We start from the raw sequence: 23,607 nt of genomic DNA on the forward strand, positions 1-23,607 counted from the left end.
AGATCGGTCTATTTGGCAGCTATATCTAAATATAGTCCAATCTGAACCATATTAGGGTCAGTTGTCGGGAAGCCTTAAACTACTCACTGTTTCACATTCAAGCGAAATAGGGAAGAAAATAAAGCATCTATGGGCATTAGACCCTATATCGGCAGATCGGTCTATATAGCAGCTATATCCAAATATGGGCCGATTTGGTCCGTTCAAGAACTTAACCAGCGTGCATCGAAAGGACGTATCTGTGCCAAATTTCAGCTCAATATCTCAATTTATGAAGGCTGTAAAGTGATCACAACAGACGGACAGAACTTTACGACGATCCAAAATATATATACTTTGTAGGGTCGGAAATTGATATTTCGATGTGTTGCAAACGGATTGACTAAATGAATATACCCCCTACGGTGTTGGGTATAATAAAACGGGGCCAAAAAAAAAAGATCTGTACCAAGTTTCAGTCCGATAGCACAATCTGTGAAAACAGTAGCATGATAAGTACAACCGGCTACCATGGGATTGACCAACGGATGTAGCTCAAGTGACCAATCCCGAACATCTGGCAAGCCTAGGCACAACTGAGATCCAAATGTTGTATCAGACGAAGCTCGTATTAATCTCCAATCTCTGTCCTGTATGCAAAACCATACACATTCTAATCTAACTGCAGAATCGCTATGAACCGATCCTATAGAAGCCACCGACATTTTGTATTGACAGGTATTAAAATTGTTTCGATTTTCAGCCTATGCTCTGAGCAACCCATGTTTTATTTTTAACCAAAACAAAAAATAACCCTTCGATAAAAGCACTCTAAGGTGAAATTATTCTTTATTTTAGAAAACCTTCAAGGCGTTAAGTTTTATTTGTTGATTTTTAGGCTTTTGAGCTATTATACAAAGTGAAAGAAACCTCTTCATTAAAAAGAACAAAATTTACAAGTTTGTATTTTTTTTTTTTATTTTTTACTTTTACTTTGCCACAAAAGTGCTTCTCATTATATTTCCAAGTCCTTAAGAATAACTTAATAAACTACAACAATAAAATCTAAATGAAACAAAAATAATTTATCTTAACTAACAAACAAATGAAGTCTATTGGTTCAGCAGCAATTTTAATGCAATGCCTCCTCATTTGGAGGATCCGTTGATGGATTCTTCTTTTCTTGCTTTACTTTGTCTACATATATATTGAGTATGGCCTCAATACCGGGATATAAAACAAAATTTGTTGTGCGTATTTTCTTGTCTATCAAATATGAAGTCACTGAATCCGTATTAAATGCTAAATCCAAGGCGTCGTTGTGTGTCACCTTATCGATATGGCTGCGTGGTATTTTAATGCAACAATTTTCAAAACCATTGACTTTTATGGCTAAATCCAATTGGTACTCCTGGTCAATTTCAGGCCATCTTTGCGAGAGTACATCTTCGTGCCATTGCAGCTCAGGGGAAGTGGAATTTATGCGATTGCTGGCTGAGGCAAATTTTGACCAAAGCTCCGAGGCAAAATGAGGAGCCATGGGTGCTAGCATAATTATTTGTGAGGCTAAGGCACGTTCATATTGCTTGCCATATCTCATGACATGTTTGGGGGTGCGCTAAAATTTTGATTAAAAGCATTATTTGAGTTATTACGTGGAATTTTTTTGAAAACATACCCTTAATGAATTCGTAAGACCCTGCATTTTAGAAATGCCCACACTAAGCTGATGGGTATGTCTAAAATTGAAAGTTGCTCCTTTGACATAAAAATTTCTGGCATCGAAGAGTTTTTCATCTTCCGCTAGGAATTCTTGGCTATTTACATCGATTTTCTCGTTTTCCTCTGACGAGGAGCGTAGCTCACAAAACTCATTGACGGTAAGCCACAAACGCTTTTGCCAATTTAAAATGCCAGGGAAAGCTGCAACAAAATCAATTATCAAAAAAAAGAAACATTCACAATTCCTTCTTTAACCTACTGGCACTGGACCAATTCCTATGCGAGGTGGGAGCCACATCTGCCAGTACTATGAGCCGGGTAGCATCGGTACCATATTCACGGAACATATCCGATGGATCCACCCCATTCATTTTTGATTTGGACATTTTCTCCCATGTCATGATTACGGGTTCTTTGGTCTTCTTCAACACAGCTTGATTCTTTTTGGCATTCACAATATCCACCTCATGTTCTTGCACATAGCGCCCACTGCCCTTGATGCGAAATGAGCGGCCCATAACCATGCCCTGTACTAGAAGGCGTGAGAAGGGCTCTGAGCAATGCACCAGACCCTGAGAGTGCAGAAAATGATTCATAAAGCGGGCATAATACAAATGTAGCACAGCATGTTCTTTGCCGCCTATATACAAATCCACAGGCATTGTTTGTGATACGAGATTTTGATCAAAAATGGCTTCACTATTTTGAGGATCCAAATAGCGCAAATAATACCAGGAGGAATCCACAAATGTGTCCATTGTATCAGACTCACGCGTGGCTTCGGGGCTTTGACACTTGGGACATGTGCATTTTAGACCCTCTTGACGATTTTTATCAATTTCTAATTTTTCGGGCAATACCACAGGCAGTTGTTCATCCGGCACTGGCACCACACCACACTTATCGCAATGTATTATGGGTATGGGGGTTCCCCAATAGCGTTGCCGTGATATAAGCCAATCCTGCAGCTTTGATGAAACCTTAAAACCTCCTATCTTCAGTCTTTTGGCGGATTCCAAAACATCCAGACGCATGGCCTCCAAATTATGTTTCTTGGTATTTAAATCTTCGCTGGCAAAGAATGATAAACTTAACGATTCCTGCAGTTCTTTGTCCTCTTCCACAAAACTAGGCGCGGCTAAATAGACATCACATTTATCGGCAAACACTGGCGTGTCACTGAAAATAACGGGCATTATGGTGCCCGTAAAGGGATTCTCTATGGTGATGTCGAAAGCATTTTTCTTATCTTTGGCCAAGTAGTGAGTGGTTTTAAGTACTACAAACGCATTGGGGTCTTTAAAGTGTTCCGGATTGGGGGTCCAAACCCTTAGAGAGGTGGCAGCCGATGTCAACAACTGAAAACTATAGCCATCACATTCCCCTATCCAATGTCTTTGTAGATTAATTATATCACGCCAGTCCCTCAAAGTGGGATCCTCCAAACCATCCAAGAGTTGTTTGGCATAGGCTGTTGTCTTTATAAACCATTGTTTGAGTAGCTTCTTTTCGACTTTGGCTCCCGATCTCCAAGAGCAACCATTTGCATCCACTTGCTCATCTGCCAACACAGTTTTGTCCACCGGATCCCAGTTTACCAGAGCCTCATTTTGATAGGCCAAACCCTCTTTATGCAGCATAAGGAATAGTTTCTGGGTCCAACGATAATACTCAGGGCTACATGTGGACATTTCATGCTTCCAATCAAAGGAACAGCCCAAGTCCTGCAGCTGCTGTTTCATTTGCAAAATATTTTGTTCTGTCCACTCTTTAGGTTCTATGCCACGCTGTATGGCGGCATTTTCTGCCGGCAATCCAAAGGCATCCCAACCTATGGGCTGGAAGACATTAAGACCACACATTCTCTGAAAACGCGCCACCGTATCGCTGATAGTGTAAACACGCACATGGCCCATGTGTAGATTTCCCGAAGGATAGGGGAACATGGACAACACATAGAATTTGTTATCCAAAGACTGAAGATTGAAATTGCCCCGACTGAGAGAGGCCCGCCAATATTTTTCTATTCGATGTTTTATGTCATTTGTTAACTCTAAATCCTGAATTTTGTTGAAAAAACATTGGCGTTTAGGATTGCATCACTTTGACAAAATTCCAAGCGACTTACTTTTGTTTCTGTGCATCCTTGTGTTAGCCATCTTCTTTTGTAGATGTTGCTAAGTTGTTGAATAAGACGGGGCCTTAGAAATATTTTCATAATTTTCTAAATTTAATTGAGGAATTTTTTGTATTCTTAAGCAAATATAACAAAATACTCCTAACCAACTGGGCTCCCGGCTCCAAAGAAAAATCCACCTAGCACAGCTGTTTTTAGTTAAAGGGCAATGATGACTACACTCTTAGCAATAAAAACGTTAAAATAAATGTCAAAGCATATACCAAAATATACAACCCTGTTGCGGAGTTCAAGCACCCTTGCCACACAAAAGAAGAGAAATAGGGAAAAATTCCATTGTTTGTTTACATCCTGTGTGCTGTAGAAATACAACAACAATAATTTAAATAAATGCCAACTAAATAGAGGTTTGATAATTTAATGCCTTGTTTAATTCATCGGCTTTAACTCCGGGCTATATAAAACATGTAATTAAACAATTCCTTTTTTGGGCTTTTTCAGTGTTTTCGGTGTATGTTCTCTTCTATCCAATGTGGCATTATCACACAATTTTTTCTGCACAATCGATTGATTTTCTCACAAAAGTGTGGACGTAATCAATCGGAGCTCCGCGAAAGTTATTTTGCAAACATCTTAACAACTAAAAAAATTTCTCAGAAGTCTATTAAAAACTCAACAAACAAGTGAAAGTTTAAAAAATTCTTTATGGGTGATTCTTTGGAAAACCCAGATACCTCGGTAGAGGCAGTGCAAAATGTCACCATTGTGGATTATGGTGCCTTTGCCAATTATATACGCAAAGCTGTTACTATTCTATTGCCGGAGGAAGATGTGGTGCCACCGGCTTTAAATACGGCCCTGGAGGATCCTGATAACCAGGAGAGAATAAAAAAGTTTTTATCGGATCCCCAAATTCAAGCTTTGTACATTCAAAGAAATTGTCTGAAAGGTATGCAATTGCAAGTGTTGGTATGTGTGTGAGTGCACTTTTTTCTTAACGGGAATCAAAGATTACTGGCTGGTGACGCCCTTGTTAAAAGGATAGGGAAAATGGCGACATTATAGTGCTTTTAAAGGCTATGTGCAAGCATAGATTGAAATTTGACTCAATGCTGCTTAATATTTGTTAAATTATTTGCCAACGACTTTAGTTAATACTCCAATTGGAAAAATCAATATGGTAATTGCTTGTATATGTAGACAAGAAAAATTGACGTCATTTTTGTCTTTTGGTGAGTCATAGCATCTCGTCTATTACGCTTTCATATGGTTGCCACTTACTGGTAAAAATAACTTATTACATCCTCTAAGTGTTGCCACTCGATAACATTCGGAGTAAAATGTGCCAAAATTTGTATGTAAACAAATGCAACATGTGCTTGTTTATCAAAAAATACCGGCCGATTTGACGTTAACACAACAGCTGAGTTTTGTCTACAAAAATGCCGGTTTAATCTTTTCCAACTTTATGCAACAAGTGTAAATGTATAGAAGTAGAAAATTAGCGAAAAAACCTGTTAGAATTTATGGATTCAAGCAAAATTTAAGTATAAGCAAAAATTAGATTTTTTTATTCTTTGGATTCAAGGTCTTGAATATACTGACCTACCTCAACATCCGTTTTGAGCCATAATCGGCACAACAAAACACCTCATGCAAAATTTCAGCCAAATCGAATAAGAATTGCGCCCTCTAGTGTCTCAAGACGACAAGATTCAAGATCGGTTTATATGGCAGCTATATCAGGCTATCAACTAATTAAGACCATACTTAGTACAGTTGTTAGAAATCATAATACGTTATGCAAAATTTCGGCCAAATCAGATAGAAATTGCGCCCTCTAGCGGCTCAAGAAGTCAAGACCCCAGATTGGTTTATATGGCAGCTATATCAGGTTATGGAGCGATTTGAAACATACTCAGCGCATGTAAGTCATAACAAAACACCTCATGCAAAATTTTCAAGAATACAAGATTCAAGATCAGTTTAAAGGGCAGTTATATCAGGTAATCAACCGATTTGGACCATACTTAGCACAGTTGCAGAAAATCATAACAAAGCACCTTATGCAAAGCCGATTCAGACCATATTTGACACGTATGTTGATGGTTATGGAAGAAGCCGTTGTAAATTTCAGCCTAATTGGAAAATAATTGCGCCCTCTAGTGGCTCAAGAAGCCGAAACGTATGTTATAGGATACATTCAGTGTCGGATCACTAATTTTTGTCAATTTTTGCAAAAAAATAAGTTCTGCCGATTGTATCGATAGGAAAAATATCAATCGATATTTAGACAAAAAATAAAATATCGATAGTACCATCGAACTTAAGCTCTAAACTTAAGGCTCTATTACACGGCATGTAGTTGTCTTATGACATGCCAAATTTAGCACATGTGAGTAGTACATGCCGTGTCATACAAACGAAACTAACATACAAATATCACTTTTCAATATAACACATGTAATTTTTTTCAATTAAAGCGTACTCTATTCATTATTACAAAAAACAGAGAAATCATCTGTTTTAATTGTCGGTCGAATGAAAGCAACCAATAACTCGGCGCCAATAACTCACCTTGCCATATCGAGCATCATAGGCACTCAGTATTAGTGCCGATGCCACCCGGCCTCTCAGTGAGACTCTCCGCTCAATACCGCTGATTTTCCGCGACTGCCGGTGCAGCTACTCCGTATGGAGCATTCCACTATCCGCAACATGCGGACGCGCCCGGTAGCTCGCAGCTAAGCTTCTCGTGACAGCAATGAACACCACACAGATCGAACCTTAATTTGTCAGCCTGTGTGGTGCTTACAGCTATCCCGTGCCTTGCTCATGTTGTGGATTGACGAAAATACCTCTCGAAAGCCTTCGATAACAAAGTCATACTAACTACGAGGCAAGGTTGTTGTTGTTGTAGTAGTGTGTAATACACTGAGAGGACGGCCCTTGCCGATGAAGGCATATTGTTTTCAATGCAACAGTCTGAGAAATTGTGGATCTCTGTATAGTTGCTAATGGTCACCGCGATACCGGATACCCAGCTGGCCAATACCTGGCCAGTTGTAACGACTACAATGTGTGGTGAAGGAAGATTTCTTTACAAACCCTAATGAGGTACAGACAAGTGTCGATTGCGATTGACGTTAGTAGGGTAGCAGTCAAGTCTTTAGAAGTACCAAATTAACAAACCAGACGACATCTCTTCAATGATGCTGAAGAACTTGTTTGTACCGAGTACATGACACAGATCCTCAACTTATTTCGGAACACTTTCATAGTTCCCAATGTCGGAAGAATGCCTAGAGTTATACCGCTAGTCGTTCGGACCGATCTTCTTTATTTCGCCAGTAGACAAAACTCTTGAGGGACTTCTCCTTCTGGGCCTAGTTAGAGTATTTCTATTTGCTGCTGGTGCTCAGCACGGATTCCGTAGATTGCATTGCATGTCGGAGGTTTGCATGCCGATACTTAACATATTAACAATAGTCTAAATCAGCCCAGGACTTGCTATAGGACGGTCCTCCAGTAGAGTCAGTCATGCCACGCATTTTGAAGATAACGCTTTAATGATGCTCCAACTGAGCCTGAAACGCTGTTTTACAAATAATCTTTATGGTTGCCATTCGTTTGTGGAATTTAGAGAAAAGAAGTCGAAATCTGTAAACTGAAACTCTGATTATAGTAAGGCGCGGTTTAACCTCTACCTCTCCACTCATTCCACTATCATATGCGGGCGGTTGTACGATCATAGTTTCGGGCCCCCTCTTTGATGACATCTGATAAGGGTTAAACAACAACCTGGTAACCTGTAGATGTTGTTGTACCCACATATCTATGTGTGGATGTGGCGAACCTCGTCTAGCTGCTATAGGTGAGCATTTTCGTTCCAGTCCAAAGGACCGATCGCCGGGAACATGATGGCCATTAACTATTTAAATGCGCCAATGACTAGCCTTGTCATATCGACCATCTATGCAAAAGCCGGTGCCGCCCGGCCTCTCACTGAGAGTCTCCGCTCGATACCACTGATTGTCCGCGACAGAAATTGCAGCTACTCCGTATGGAACATTCCACTATCCGCAATCTATCGACGCGCCCTGTAGATCGCAGCTAAGCTTCTCGTGACAGCAATGAACACCATACAGATCGAAACTCAATGTTTCAGCCTGTTTTGTGCTCACAGCTCTCTCGTGCCGGGTTGGCGGTTTCTTGCCAACAGTGAACTAAAGCGATGGGCATGAAAATACAAGATCGAGCTGAAAAATACTCAAAACAAATCCTGGGTGGGATTCTGCAGCTTCGTGGAGTATACATCCTACGTCTCTACCATACAGAAGATCCAAGTCTCCAAACAAATGCCCCAATTACCAAAACCTCAAAATACCTGTGTGTATGAACCCCGACAAGCCAGTTCTGTATGAGGAGGGAGTGAGTAGATAGGTAATGTGTGTCGTATCGCGTCCCCAAACATCCAGATAATTCTCAGTGAATTGGAAATTCGAGTGATTATGCTAGTGGCAGCTCAAGAGATGCTGTTTAGTGAGAAGCTCAAGAGGTTTTTACTTTAAGGATCTTGGTCTCCTCGTGTAGATGGTCAATGTCATCTGTAGACAGCAGACAGATTTATGGTTTTTCCCGCACGGCTCTCTCTTGTTGTCCACTTTGGCGCTGCATAATTCACTACTAGTCAGTCAATCCCTTTATAAGTTGTTAATAACGTCTCTTTGTCCATACCCAAAGTCCTGGCTGCCAAAGATTTGAGGATTTTGTTTCTGTTTTTTGCCTTCTTGCACTGGAGAAGACGCTGTCGAGGGTCACCCTTAGGATCTTTGGGTGATTAACTGTCGGAACTATCTTTGTCCATCGACGACGACTTCAATATCCGTTGAAACATCTTTCGTTCAGGTGGTAATAGAGTAGCTGATTTCGTGAGAGACTTTGGGTTTCCAAACTCTACGTATAATAGCTACCGCACATGTAGTTCACAATCCACTTCTTCGTCATGTTGGGTAGATCAGATTCTATGATGAAATTTAAAAGGGTGTTGTAATAAACGTTATCAAATTTCTTTGAAAGATCAAGGACCAGGGGAACCGTTCGTTGACAATAACTTTTCTAGTTCAAGCCGCAGTTGATATGTGTGGTTGTTTTTGCATCGTGTTGTGCGCTGTAGTGGCAACCCTTGTCGATGAAGGACACCATCGGGTCAATCCGGTATGTACAACCGTCTGCCATGGGATTAAATGCTATATGGTGTTGTTGACGGTGTTTCAAAAGTCCACCTATTGTCCAATACTTAGCCGGATCTTAAGGATGGCTTGTATGTGCATCACAGCCGTACCACGCACGACATCATTTTATGCACTGAACTTAATGCTACACCTAATACCCTTCGATATTGTAGCTAGAGCGTTTCTGTGTTATCCTTGATACAATGCCCTATGTTCCAGGAAGTGTGGATTACTCCCTGCCAAAAATGCGATTTTATAAAAAGTACCACTATTCCTGTTAGAACCGATTAGAACTACAATATTTCTGGTAATAGAAACTTAGTAGATTTACAGCCGGTACAGACTAGACGAATAGGTAGGGTTTCGGTTGTGCTCTGGAGAACTGGGGTGGTAAATATCGAGAAAGGTAGACAACCATTGTCGTGTGTAACAAGCGGTGGTCCGCCCGGCACGGGATGAGCACCACATCAGTTCGAACAATGAGGTTCGATCTGTGTGGTGTTCAGTTCTATTCCGAGAAGCTTAGCTTTGAGCTACCGGGAGCGTCCACAGGTTGCTCCATACGGAGAGTCTCAGTCAGAGGCCGGGCGGCATCGGCTCTTGCGGCTTATTGGCGCCCTGTTCTCGCGGCGAACGGTCTTTTGGACCGGAACAAGCTTGCTCACCCACAGAAGCTTGACGAGGATCGCCACCTCCACATAAAAATGTGGCTACGTTAACAACATGAACATCACACAGGTTGGAACTGTGAGCTCCAACTTGTGTGGTGTCCATCGTCATAACGAGATGATCAGCAGGAAGCCACGGGCTCGTCCACAGGATGCATATAGTGGGATGCTTGGTATACGGAGTAGCTGCGGTCACGGACAATAAACGATATCGTGTGGAGTGTCTCGTGAGAGGTTGGGTGGCACCGGCAAATGCAAATTAGCCCTTGAACATTCCATTAAGGACCAGAGGCAAACTTCTCACACATCAATGAGAGCTATCCGATTCAAGTTTAAGCTCAATAAAAAGAGGCCACCTTTTTATAAATAAGTCCGCGTTAAGATATAACGTCATATTTGCACAAATATCCTCTTAGATTGCCAAGCAGTCATGAAATATCTGAGGAACGTATTTCTGAATTAAAAACCCGCCCTCGACTGTCGCGGAGATGTCTGAACAGTCCAAAATTCACGGAGTTATCATAAGGATTTGTAGAGCAGACAAGCTTGCGAGAGTAGATTCTACTTGGCACATTAAAGAACAGGAATCTGTGAGCATGCCTCTAAGAAAACTAAGTTAAAGCCCGAAAAAATGCCAAAGTGCTGGTTGTGAACACACCAAGATGATGTGGCCCAGTCAAAACTTGAAGAGGTCTACCCCGTTGCTGTCGTTGGCTAGAACAGTCATCGTGTCCATCATGTCAGTTCACTGTCTGACTTGAAAACATGCGACTTTTGCTGAAGATGTGAGTAGGTCAAGCAAGAGGAGACTATAGAACAGTGATGGCCACACTAAAAGACAAAACTGTGTTTGTGTGAGTATCATCAAACATCAACTAAATGGAATTGCTTTGTAATAGAGGCATCATAATGAAGCCACACGAAGTTGTTTACACTTTCATTTGGTTTGCCGCGTGCATAGGAATTAATGAGCGGATGTGTATGATGCCCATTTATGCTATAGAACAGTTTTGGGCACATTTGCTAGTGTGCGTAATATTTCCAAACCCATCGGCTTATGTTCTTGTTCGCGTACACAAATATATATATAGAATGTCTGCTGTGTGTGTGTCCCGCATTGGCAAGCAGGAGTTGCACTTTAGGTACTTATTTCTTTGGGGCCTTGTTTGTGAACAAGCCGCGTGTTTAGGCTTTTTAAACCGATCTAGATAGTTCAACGGAAGGATCTAGAAGCCATCTTCCTTCTCCTGTTTCCGTGGACAAAAACATCTAAGTGAGTCTGATTTCAGACTGTCACTGAAGCCTAAAAATAACCTAGCCAAACTTATAGTGGAGGACATTAAATTCAATAGTTATGGCATTAAAGCTTGTAAAGTAAAATATAGTCAATCCTAACACCTTGTGCTGAAGATAGGTAAACCTCTGTTCTCTTCCACAAACGGCTTAAATATTTTTTATTGCTCAGACTTATTTCCGCTTGTTTTTGTTTTCCTTAATTTTTTATACATCAGTTACAAATATGGAATTTATAAATATTGTTTGTTTTATATTTTATCCGAAATAATCTTAATAAAGCCAGCAAATCAACTGTGACTAATGTACATTTTTGTTATTTTCTTCAAATAAAAGCTTGTTATTATAAGCTTTTGCACTTTTATATATGTATATGTGATAACAACAAATGACCTTGGATGCATACTTGATTCGCACTAGCCCACTACATATGCACAAAATACACATACATACAATGACTATGACTGACCACCATCCATATGTGTGGCATTGAATTGAAGGTTGCGTTCTAGAAAAGTTTTCAATGCCATATCATTGAACTGAAGGTTATAGATTCCGGGAGTGATGAACTTAAGAACTCAAGGTTTTCACCTTCAGTGTGAGTATTTTCGAAGGTCTCGGTCTCACATATTTGTGTTCCTTACATTGGCGAAAAATTTTAAACGACTATGAGAAAAAAATATGGGTCAAGGCGAGCAAGACCTAGTTTTGTATTCTCTTTGAAGGACGTTCATGGACTAAGAACTTAAATGAATTATAATAAGCATGCACATTGCTGTGTATGTTACTAAACTAGCGGGAGTAATAAACTAATCTTGTATAGACTGTATGATTCACCCCAAATGTTGCCATTTATGTTGAAGTATATGTTTAACAAATTAATATCTACTTGTATCGTTCTTTGTTATTATGTTACTAGGCAATGATTTTATGTATTTGTATGTTCGAGAAATTATTTTTTCAAAATTTACTTCAATAAAACTTCAATCTAATAGGTTATGAGCCCAGCAAGCTCGAAGAAAATAAAATAATTATTGTGAAAATTTTTGAAGTCTGTGAAGAAAAAAAAAAAAACAAGTAAAAGCGTGCTAAGTTCGGCCGGGCCGAATCTTATATACCCTCCACCATGGATCGCATTTGTCGAGTTCTTTTCCCGGCATCTCTTCTTAGGCAAAAACGGATATAAGAAAAGAGTTGCGTTGCTATTAAAACGATATCAAGATATGGTCCGGTTCGGACCACAATTAAATTATATGTTGGAGACCTGTGTAAAATTTCAGCCAATTCGTATAAGAATTGCGCCCATTGGGGCTCACGAAGTAAAATAGAGAGAACGATTTATATGGGATCTGAATCGGGCTATAGACCGATTCAGACCATAATAAACACGTTTGTTGATGGTCATGAGAGGATCCGTCGTACAAAATTTCAGGCATATCGGATAATAATTGCGACTTCTAGGGGTCAAGATGTCAAGATCCCAGATCGGTTTATATGGCAGCTATATCAGGTTATGAACTGATTTGAACCTTATTTGACACAGTTGTTGAAAGTAAAAATAAAATACGTCATGCAAAATTTCAGCCAAATCGGATAGGAATTGCGCCCTCTAGAAACTCAAAAAATCAAATCCCCAGATCTGTTTATATGACAGCTATATCAGGTTATGAACCGATTTGAACGATACTTGGCACAGTTGTTGGATATCATAACGAAATACTTCGTGCAAAAATTCATTCAAATCGGATAAGAATTGTGCCCTCACTGTTGTTGGATATAATAAGAAAACACGTCGCGCAAAATTTCAGCCAAATCGGATAAGAATTGCGCCCTCTAGAGGCTCAAGAAGTCAAGACCCAAGATCGGTTTATATGACAGCTATATAAGGTTATATACCGATTTCAACCATACTTGGCACAGTTGTTGGATATCATAACGAAATACTTCGTGCAAAAATTCATTGAAATCGAATAAGAATTGTGCCCTCTAGAGGCTCAAGAAGTCAAGACCCAAGATCGGTTTATATGGCAGCTATATCAGGTTATGGACCGATGTGAACCATACTTGGCACAGTTGTTGGGTATCATAACAAAACACGTCGTGCGAAATTCCATTCCATTCGGATAAGAATTGCGCCCTCTAGAGGCTCAAGAAGTCAAGACCCAAGATCGGTTTATATGGCAGCTATATCAGGTTATGGACCGATTTGAACCATACTTGGCACAGTTGTTGGATATAAAAACAAAACACGTCGTGCAAAATTTCATTCTGATCGGATAAGAATTGCGCACGCTAGAGGCTCAAGAAGTCAAGACCCAAGATCGGTTTATATGACAGCTATATCAGGTTATGGGCCGATTTGAACCATACTTGGCACAGTTGTTGGATTTCATAACAAAACACGTCGTGCAAAATTTCATTCTGATCGGATAAGAATTGCGCACGCTAGAGGCTCAAGAAGTCAAGACCCAAGATCGGTTTACATGACAGCTATATCAGGTTATGGACCGATTTGAACTATACTTGGCACAGTTATTGGATATCATAGCAAAACACGTCGTGCAAAATTTCATTCCAATCCGATAAGAATTGCGCACTCTAGAGGCTCAAGAAGTCAAGACCCAAGATCGGTTTATATGGCAGCTATATCAAAACATGGACCGATATGGCCCATTTACAATACCAACCGACCTACACTAATAAGAAGTATTTGTGCAAAATTTCAAGCGGCTAGCTTTACTCCTTCGGAAGTTAGCGTGCTTTCGACAGACAGACGGACGGACGGACGGACGGACGGACAGACGGACGGACATGGCTAGATCGACATAAAATGTCACGACGATCAAGAATATATATACTTTATGGGGTCTCAGACGAATATTTCGAGTAGTTACAAACAGAATGACGAAATTAGTATACCCCCCATCTTATGGTGGAGGGTATAAAAAAAAGATTATTGGAGAAATTAATTTTGTGAAAAAGAGGTATCAAGAAAAGAAAATTACAATGGAATTTTGCAAAAACATAAAGCCGTTATGTGTCGAGTCGGACTGGCCAATTTGGAAGCGGAAGGTGAAGGATCTTCTAGATTACTACGAGGGAGCTCTGGATGTGGTTGAGCATAGAATTACAAAGCCGGAACCCTTGGAAGAAGGAGTAACAGAAGCTCAAGAAAAAGAACACAAAAAACGTTGTGATTTTTACAAAAAAGCTAACAGCTATGCCAAGAGTCTGATCACAAACACAATTTCGGATGACATTTTCATGAAGGTAATGGATAAAGAGTCTGCATGTGATGTCTGGCAAGCGCTGCATCAGCAATTTGAAGCGACATCTAAAGATCAATTATTCAAGATGTGCACGGAGCTATTTTCTTTCGAATGGATGGCAGAAAGCGATGTTTCTACACATATATCCAAGCTCAAGAGCTTATGGAACGAAATCAATGCTGGTTTGGTAATAAAAGGAGAAAAAAATTACCAGAATTGCTCCTGATATGCAAGATTTTACACATATTGCCAAAATCATTTGAAATGTTTAAATCCAGTTGGATGATGCTCACACGAGATGAAGATAAGTCGTTAGATGAACTTCTTATGCAACTTTGTTTATTTGAAAGAAATTTTAAGAAATCTGATGACACGATTTCGGAGAAACAAGAAGCATTGGTTCTAAATGAGAAGCGGAAAAATAAGAATTTTGCAAATGGCAAGAAAGATGACATTTGTCACTATTGCAAGAAAAAGGGACATTGGATTAAAGACTGCAGAAAGTGGATAGCTGATGGAAAGCCAAGTAAGTCAAAACAATTGGATACATCGCACTCCAATGTTGCTCTTCATTCGGTGTCAAATGAAGTTAATTTGAGCACATCTGTCAGCGATTGGTGGGTTGATAATGGTGCAACAAGGCACGTAACAAATGCGAAGGAATTTTTTATTGACTACGAAGCATTCAAAGAACCACATTCAATACAAGCTGCTGGTAAAGAGACTTTAAGTGCAATGGGAAAAGGAACAATTCAAGTTTTATCAAAAGTAAACAATGCTGAGAAAACAGTGGAGTTGTATGATGTTTGGTATGTTCCTGGTATATCAAGAAACCTTTTTTCTGTATTGGCTTCACATGACAGAAACCCCTCAAGTAAGTTTTATTCGACAATAAAAAAGTGCAAGCTAGATCTCAATGGAGAAACAATTTTATGTGGACACCGTGAGCCAAATGGAACTTTATACAGAATAGATTTTCGACCCGTGTCTGCAAATCAGTGTGTTTCATTCTCTGTAGAAAATTCAAAACTGCAATTATACCATGAAAGATGGGGACTCAAGATAAACGGCATGTAAAGGTGAAATTAGAAAAGGAAATGGGAATTCGAGTAAAGAACAACAGTGAAATCTGTGAGCCTTGCGTTTTTGGTAAGTTGTCAAGATTACCATTTGGAAGACGTGAGACTGCAAAAGCTCCAGGAGAATTAATATCGACAGATGTTTGCGGACCATTTCCCTCTTCATTTAGAGAATATAAATATCTTGTCGTTTATAAGGATAATTACACAAAATTTCGTTATGGATATGTTGTGAAGAACAAATCAGATGTGAAGGATACATTAATAAAAATGCTTGCACATGCCAGATCTCAAGGACACACAGTTAAAACATTGCTTAGTGATAATGGTGGTGAATTCAACAATGCAGAAGTGAAGAAAATTCTGGCAAAACATGGAGTAAGTCAACGGTTTACCGCTCCATATACACCTCAACAGAACGGTGGTGCTGAGAGAGAAAATAGAACCATTGTAGAGATGGCAAGAACATTCATGAACTCAAACAAGAATGTTGAATTTCCTTTGTCGTTATGGGCCGAATTTGTGAAATCAGCCATATATATTTTAAATCGAACGGGAAAATCGTCAGAAAAGGATAAAAGTCCATTTGAGCTATGGTGCGACAAGAAACCTAGAATTAAACACCTAAGAATTATTGGATCAAAATGCTATGTTCATGTTCCCAGTCAGCGTAGGAAGAAAATGGACAAGAAGGCAACAGTAGGTTATCTTGTTGGTTATGACGGCGATGAGAGATATCGTGTCTATATTAAAGAACAAAATATAGTAGAAATATCAAGAGATGTGATATTTTCCGAAGAAATAAATGGTTGTGCTAATGAAGAAGTTAAAGAAGATGAAGTTGTGGAAGAGCAAAACAACAAGAATTCCAATAATATCCAAGAAAAAAATGGGAAAGAAATATCAATACGCATCGGTCCATATAATCACGAAGGTGAAGAACAAGATGAATACCAACAAGAATTAGTTAAAGAGAAAGCGGAGCAAGATGCCGAACTCCAAGATGGCGACAACGAAAATCAAGATTCGACAAGTGATTTAGAAGACTTTGAAGGTTTTGAAGAAATCCAACGTAAAAAGCGTCGAAGAGATGAATTAGATGATACGTGCGATAATACTATTGTGAAACGCTTAAGAAATCGTACTGTAATTATATCAAATTGTGTCAGCGATGAGATGGTGATGATGGCACATGATTTTGTTTGTCAAACCGAACCTCCATCAAGATATTTAGAAGCTATTGAAAGTGAAGAGAGAATCAATTGGATACAAGCCATGAAATCAGAAATGAATTCATTGATTGAGAACAAAACTTGGGTACTCACGAATCTTCCTAATGGAGCAAAGGCACTTCCCTCGAAATGGGTATATCGTGTGAAGACAAAATCAGATGGCACCATTGAAAAGTACAAGGCAAGACTGGTTGTAAAAGGATTTAAACAAAAGGAAGGTGAAGATTATGATGAAACTTTCAGTCCAGTAGCAAGAATGTCTAGTATACGCTCTGTCCTAAGTATTGCTGCAACTGAAAGACTACATTTGTCACAATTTGATGTGTCTACAGCCTTTTTATACGGTGAATTGAACGAGACCGTGTACATGGAACAGCCAGAAGGTTTTAACGATGGATCAAATAGAGTTTGTCTGTTAAAACGAAGTCTCTATGGTTTGAAGCAAGCACCCAGATGTTGGAACAAAAGAATGGGAGATTTCTTAAAGAAACATGGATTTAAGGCCAACTCTGCAGATAGCTGTTTGTTTATAAGAGAGAAAGATGGTAAAAAGTTAATCCTTGCTCTCTATGTCGATGATGGTTTAGTAGCTGCATCAGACAAAGAAGAACTTGAGCATTTTCTCAACAGTTTAAAATCAGAGTTCAAGATCGTTTCTAATGAAGCTTCATACTTTCTTGGTATAAAAATTGAAAACAGCAAGGATCAAATTAGAATCTCTCAAAAAGTCTTATGCCAAGAAAATTTTGGAAAGATTTAATTTCTCAGAGTGTCGTCCAGTTTCAACACCAATGGAAAATACAGTCAAATGCATTTCAAAACCAGGGAAAGCACGAATCGAGTTTCCTTATAGACAAGCTGTAGGTGCTCTGATGTATTTGATGCTAGGAACAAGACCAGATTTGGCATATAGTGTCGGTTATCTATCAAGACACCTTGACAACTACACTTGTGAAGATATTCAAAAGCTCAAGCGAGTATTCAGATATATAGCTGGTTCCATAGATGTTGGAATAGCTTATAATAAAGAAGGACCCAAGCTATTAGAATGTTACAGCGATGCTGACTATGGTGGATGTGTCACTACAGGACGTTCTACAACAGGTGTTGTTGCAACTTATGCAGGTGGAGCTTTATCTTGGATGAGTCAACGACAACCAACAGTGTCAACTTCAACAACTGAAGCAGAAATTATAGCTGCAAGTGAAGCCGCAAAAGAAGTAATATGGCTTACACGACTTTTCAAGGACATAATAAATTATAAGGACATTCCAATTATAAATATAGACAATACAGCTGCGATTCGTCTATCAAAGAATCCAGAATTTCATAAACGAACAAAGCACATTGATCTAAAACACTTCTTCGTACGTGAAAAGGTAACAGAAGGTTTATTGTCAACGACTCAAGTTTCAACTGAAAATCAACTCGCAGATATGATGACCAAGCCTTTACCAAAGTCACGTTTACAGTACTTGTGTACTCGTTTAAATATAATTTAATTAAACAAGGGAAAGTGTTGAAGTATATGTTTAACAAATTAATATCTACTTGTATCGTTCTTTGTTATTATGTTACTAGGCAATGATTTTATGTATTTGTATGTTCGAGAAATTATTTTTTCAAACTTTACTTCAATAAAACTTTTCAATCTAATAATTTAATGTGGTGAGATCATTTTGTGGTAGATTAAATAAAAAGAAAGAGAAGAGACATTCAAAGTGTTTAGCTTAATAATTTACAAAATATATACCTATATATAAAAATGAATTTGTGTTTGTTTGTTTGTATGTTTGTTTATATGTTTGTTTGTGGGTTTGTAAATTTGTTTGTTCCGTATAGACTCAAAAACGACTGAACCGATTTCTTTTAAATTTTCACAGATTGTTGGGAGTGGTCCGGAAGGAGCAATAGGCTATATAATTTATTGATATCGGTAGGGGGCGGACCCTCCCCTTACCCTAAAAGTATGACGCCAAAATAAAAGTGAACCGATCGAAACAATATGGGAAGTGGAGTGCGTCATTTAAATTTGTGCTCAAATGGCAGATAGAATAAGGCGCCCCCACCAAACGGCTGTACACACCAATTATAACAATATGGGGTTAAATTCAAGTTATAAGGTTGTGGACTATCTTTATTCTGCTCATATATCTAGCGGACCACCTCACCTCAAAACAGTTGATCAATTATAATGACCTAACATGACACTGCCGCTGACCCCCAAAGTTATGACGTTCAGTGTGATAGGAGCAGTTGCAAACCTTAAGTCAAGGTGGCCGCCATTTTTAACTCATCGACAAGGAGCCTATTTTTCCCAGACAAGTCCAAACAACGTGCTGCTGGGCAACACTTTCATGTTCAAAAGTTTAACATGGTTAGATTACTAGGAACTGTCGCCACCGCACCTAATATAAAGACCAGCTAATTAGTTCCTACCACTGAGAATCGTTTAATATGGCAATTTGATTTGATTTAAAAAAGACTACATTATGACTATGCAACATGTAGCCATATAGTATGTTATAGACAACTTAGCCGCTCCAAGCAAGTAGCTGCATAGGCAAAGGAAATCTATAGACTCATGGCATATGTTCAAAAAAGCTCTAACAGATGAGAGAAATGTCAAATTCTCAGTTGTTTTTATGTGATTGCGTAAGCATCCGGGGCGACATGAAACGGAGCACTTTTAAGTTATTTTGTTAATATTTTAGATATCAAAGTCTAAACCTTTCCCTTATTGATGGCAGCACTAACATTTAAATAAGCGACATTTATTCTTTTTGCGAATGAATCAACTGAATGGAGACGCCACCACGAGCAGAGAGAGGGCAGAGTGGTAAAAATTGATCATGCAGCATTTATCTTTGTTATGCCATCCTATCGGTTAGTAAAATAAAGAAAAAGAAAGTATAGGAACTTCGTTGCGGTTTATTGCTATATTAAATATTTTTTAATTTCCCACCCTTAGATAGGTGTTTCACGTAGTTTAAGTAGCTATCTTTGCCATCGATAAAAATTTAGTAGGGTGCGAATATCCAAGTTTGTGTTAAGCTGTTAGAGGGGAAGGCTCAACGAACGTACATAGAAGCGAATGCTCAGTAGAGCGGGTTTGATTGAAAATTTAGCACAAAGATAAGAAGCATCCTTTTTATAGTCGAGCCCAAGTGGCGTACCGCTAAGCACCATTTTTTTCGTTTTGTCACTCGATTCGTTCGCCAAGTCATTGAAAACAGCAGATTTTATAAAGGGAAAATAGCTGTTTTCAATGACTTGGCGAACGAACCGAGTGACAACAAGTAAAAGCGGGAAAAGTTCGGTCGGGCCGAATCTTACAAACAATCTACCATGCATCTCATTTGCCATTTTTTTACCCGATATCTCTTTGTAAACAAACAAAGGATAATGGATAGAAATTGCAAAACTATTGAAGCTATTTCAGGTTATCAACCAATTCGGAACATGCTTGGTTTGGCTGTTGGAGACCATAGTAGATGTCATTGCGCAAAATGTAAACAAAAATTGGATAAGAATTGGGCCCTATAGTGGCTTAAGAATTAAAATCGGGAGATCGGTTCATATGGGAGCTATTTCAGGTTATCGACCCACAGACCATATTTGGCACGTAAGTGGAAGGTCATAGAAGTCGTTAAAATTATGTTTAGCGAAATCGCATACGAATTGCGCCCTCTAGAGGCTCAGAGAGTCAAATAAGGGGATCGGTTTATATGCGAGCTACACAAAGTTTAAAGCCGGTTTGAACCATACTTAGCACAGACGTTGGAATTCATAACAAAATATCTTACACAAAATTTGAAACAAATCGGATAAGAATTGCGGCGTTTAGGGGCTTAAGAGGTCAAAATCCAAAACCAGTTTATATGGCAGCTATATCAAAATAAATATAACCCATTTAAAATCCCAACTGACTTACACTAATAGGAAGTATTTGTGCAAAATTTCATTCGCCTAACTTAATCCCTTCGAAAGTTAGCGTGCTTTCGACAGAGAAAATATACATATATACTTTGTTGGGTCTCAGATAAATATTTCGATGCTTTACAAACGGGTAAGCCGAAGATGCTTACCGATGGGCAACGGTGACATTAGATAGGCCGACAAAATTGGAAATTTGATTGAATTCAAAAATAGATAAAATTATGACAATGTGATAGGAATCAACAGCTCAGCGCCATCTGTCGGGAGGTAGAAATTATTTGAATAGCCAAGCAAAACCGAACAAAGAAAAAGAGCGCGAGAGGAACAGGAGAGTGTGTTCAAAGTTGATCATATGCTTTTCACTACTGTTTTGAAAAGTTGTCTGTCCTTTTTAACCCTCCTACCCTGGGACAAGCTTCCACAACAGTCTAAAAGTTCTATAAAAACATGGCTGCAAAATATATACGTAACTTAGCGAATAGCAAAGAAGAGTAATTGAAAAAAAACTCATAATTCATATGGTGTAAAAGGAAGCGCAGCGAAGCGGGCTGGGTTCAGCTGGTCTTATATATTGAGTTGCCCAAAAAGTAATTGCGGATTTTTCATATAGTCGGCGGTGACAAATTTTTTCACAGCTTGTGACTCTGTAATTGCATTCTTTCTTCTGTCAGTTATCAGCTGTTACTTTTAGCTTGCTTTAGAAAAAAGTGTAAAAAAAGTATATAAGATTAAAGTTCATTCTAAGTTTTATTAAAAATGCATTTACTTTCTTTTAAAAAATCCGCAATTACTTTTTGGGCAACCCAATACATATAAAAATAAATTTGTGTCTGCTTGTTTGTTCCGTATAGACTCAAAAATGGCTGAACGGATTATCTTTAAAATTTCACAGATTGTGTAGTTTGGTCTGGAGAAACACATGGGATATGCAAGGCGGACCCTTCCCCTTACCTCTAAAGTACTACCACAAAATAAAAGTGTACCGATTAGGACAATATGGGACTCAAATGTAAGGTATTCAGGGGTAGAGTACGAATTTCATATTAAAAATTGGGTCCAAATAACTGCGTGGCCGCTCCAACCCCAAAACACCCTAAAATTAGGTTCATTGGACGAGCATGACAATATGGGACTCAAATGAAAGATATTCAGAAGAAGATTACGAAGAAGAAGGGATAGGCTTTATGATTTGTTGATATCGGAAGGAGCGGACCCTCCCCCGTTACCCCAAAAAACCACCCACAATCAAAAGTGGACCGATAAGGACAATATGGATATCAAATGAAAGGTATTAAAGAGTAGAATATGAATATGGTATTAAAAATCAGACAAATTGAATTTCCATTCAATATGGAGCTTAAATGAAAGGTATTCGGGTGTAGATTTCGAATCTGGCATACAAAATCAGATCGAAGTGTAGGAGACCACCCCAACCCCCGAAAACGCCGCAAATGGGCGTATGACCCATCATGACTATATGAGACTCGGTTAAAAAATGAGGTCCAAGTAATTGGAGATCGCCCATTCCCAAATGCGCTTATCAACCGACCATGGCCATATGGGATTCAAATGAAAGATATTTGGGAGTAGATTACGAATGTGACATTAAAATTTGCGTTCAAGTCTAGGTGGCGCTTTTTCTCCTAAAAATATGTCGAATAGGTTAATTGACCCATTATGACAATATGGGACTCAAATGAAAGGTGTTTGAGAGTAGAAAATGAATTTGATATCCAATTTTGGAGCCAAGTTTTTGGGGGTACGCCCTAAATCACCCCCTAAACTAAACTTCATTTCCGACTGTAGCAATATGGAGATAAAATAAACTGTATTTGGGAGTAAAGAACGAATTTGATATTTATTTTCAGGGCAAAGTGCCGGTGGCCGTCCCAGCACCAAACCACCCTCCAAACGGTTTTTATTTACCGACCATGGGGCTAAAATTAAAAGGATTTGGGAGTGAAGAACGAATTTGATATTCATGTTTGAATCAAAATGTCTCCCCAAGAAGGACTTCTCATTACCCTAATTTTCAAAAAATCAGATCTCGGAGAATGGTATTGTGATTCCTTCGAATTTTTTTTGCACTCTCACAGTCCCAAAAAAAAACATGGTTTCTATTGTTGGCGTCTGGTTCCGCGGGTGCCGCCCAAACCCAGCAAAATATATAGAACAATCACGACAATATAGAACCATGTGTTTGGGGAGCCGTCCCACGCCTAAATACCTCCCTATCATATAAAAAGCTACTTAAGGTGGAAATTGATTGATTTTCGGGAAATTGATATTCATTTTCGGGACGCAGACGCACCCTCAAACACAACTTACTAAGGAACAGGGGCAAACTTCTCACATATCAATGAGTGCAGTCCGATTCAAGTTAAAGGTCAATGATAAGGGGCCTCCTTTTTATAGTCGAGTCCGAACGGCGTGCCGCAGTGCGACACATCTTTTGAGATAAATTTGACATGGCATAGTACCTCACAAATGTTGCCAACGTTAGGAGGGCAAAACCACCGCTGAAAATTTATTCTGATAGTCTCGCCAGGATTCAAACCCAGGCGTTCAGCGTCATAGGCGGACATGCTAACCTCTGCGCTACGGTGGCCTCCGGTAGAAAGTACAGCACGAATCTTATATTTACTATAATGGCCAATTGATCACCCCCGAAATACCCTCTAAACCGGAAATATTTAGCAATACGGTACCAATATCCGGTACGGGATAGCATCTCACAGACTGGAACATTGAGCTCCAATTTGTGTTCATTGCTGTCACGAGTAGCTGAGTGTTTTTGATTCTCGATATGACAAGGCGAGCTATTGGCGCCTTTATTTAACCAATGGCCAACCTGTTCCCACGGCGATCGGTCCTTTGGACCTGAACGAGCTTGCTCACCTATAGGAGCTTGACAAGGATCGCTACATCCACATGAAAATGTGGCTACAACAACAACAAATACGGTAATATAGGATTCAAAAGAAAGGCATTTGGGAGTAGAGTAAAAATTTGCCGAGGAACCGAGCAGGAACCAACTTCTCACACATCAATAAGT

The 23,607-nt window shown here is 39.2% G+C and overlaps 2 protein-coding genes across 9 annotated transcripts in view; one reads left to right on the forward strand and one right to left on the reverse strand.

Annotated features, from left to right (window-relative positions):
- Positions 1-936: 936 nt before the first annotated feature.
- Positions 937-4,034, reverse strand: LOC106086179 (leucine--tRNA ligase, mitochondrial). Its single transcript, XM_013250733.2, has 4 exons — positions 3,830-4,034; positions 1,961-3,761; positions 1,658-1,902; positions 937-1,597 (listed from the first exon to the last, which is right to left on the reverse strand). Exons 1-4 carry the CDS (start codon positions 3,917-3,919, stop codon positions 1,112-1,114), a joined length of 2,622 nt encoding a protein of 873 aa, XP_013106187.2. The 5' UTR covers positions 3,920-4,034; the 3' UTR covers positions 937-1,111.
- Positions 4,035-4,409: 375 nt separating this feature from the next.
- The window catches only part of LOC106091938 (dynein heavy chain, cytoplasmic), a 59,255-nt gene continuing 40,057 nt past the window's right edge, over positions 4,410-23,607 (forward strand). For all 8 annotated transcript variants that reach the window (XM_059370640.1, XM_059370639.1, XM_059370643.1 and 5 more), the window contains exon 1: positions 4,410-4,787. In XM_059370640.1, coding sequence (XP_059226623.1) covers positions 4,544-4,787 — 244 coding nt within the window. In that variant the 5' untranslated portion in view covers positions 4,410-4,543. The remainder of the gene's footprint in view (positions 4,788-23,607) is intronic.

The sequence above is a fragment of the Stomoxys calcitrans genome, chromosome 1, assembly GCF_963082655.1.
Source record: "Stomoxys calcitrans chromosome 1, idStoCalc2.1, whole genome shotgun sequence".
NCBI classification, from domain to species: Eukaryota; Metazoa; Arthropoda; class Insecta; order Diptera; family Muscidae; genus Stomoxys; species Stomoxys calcitrans.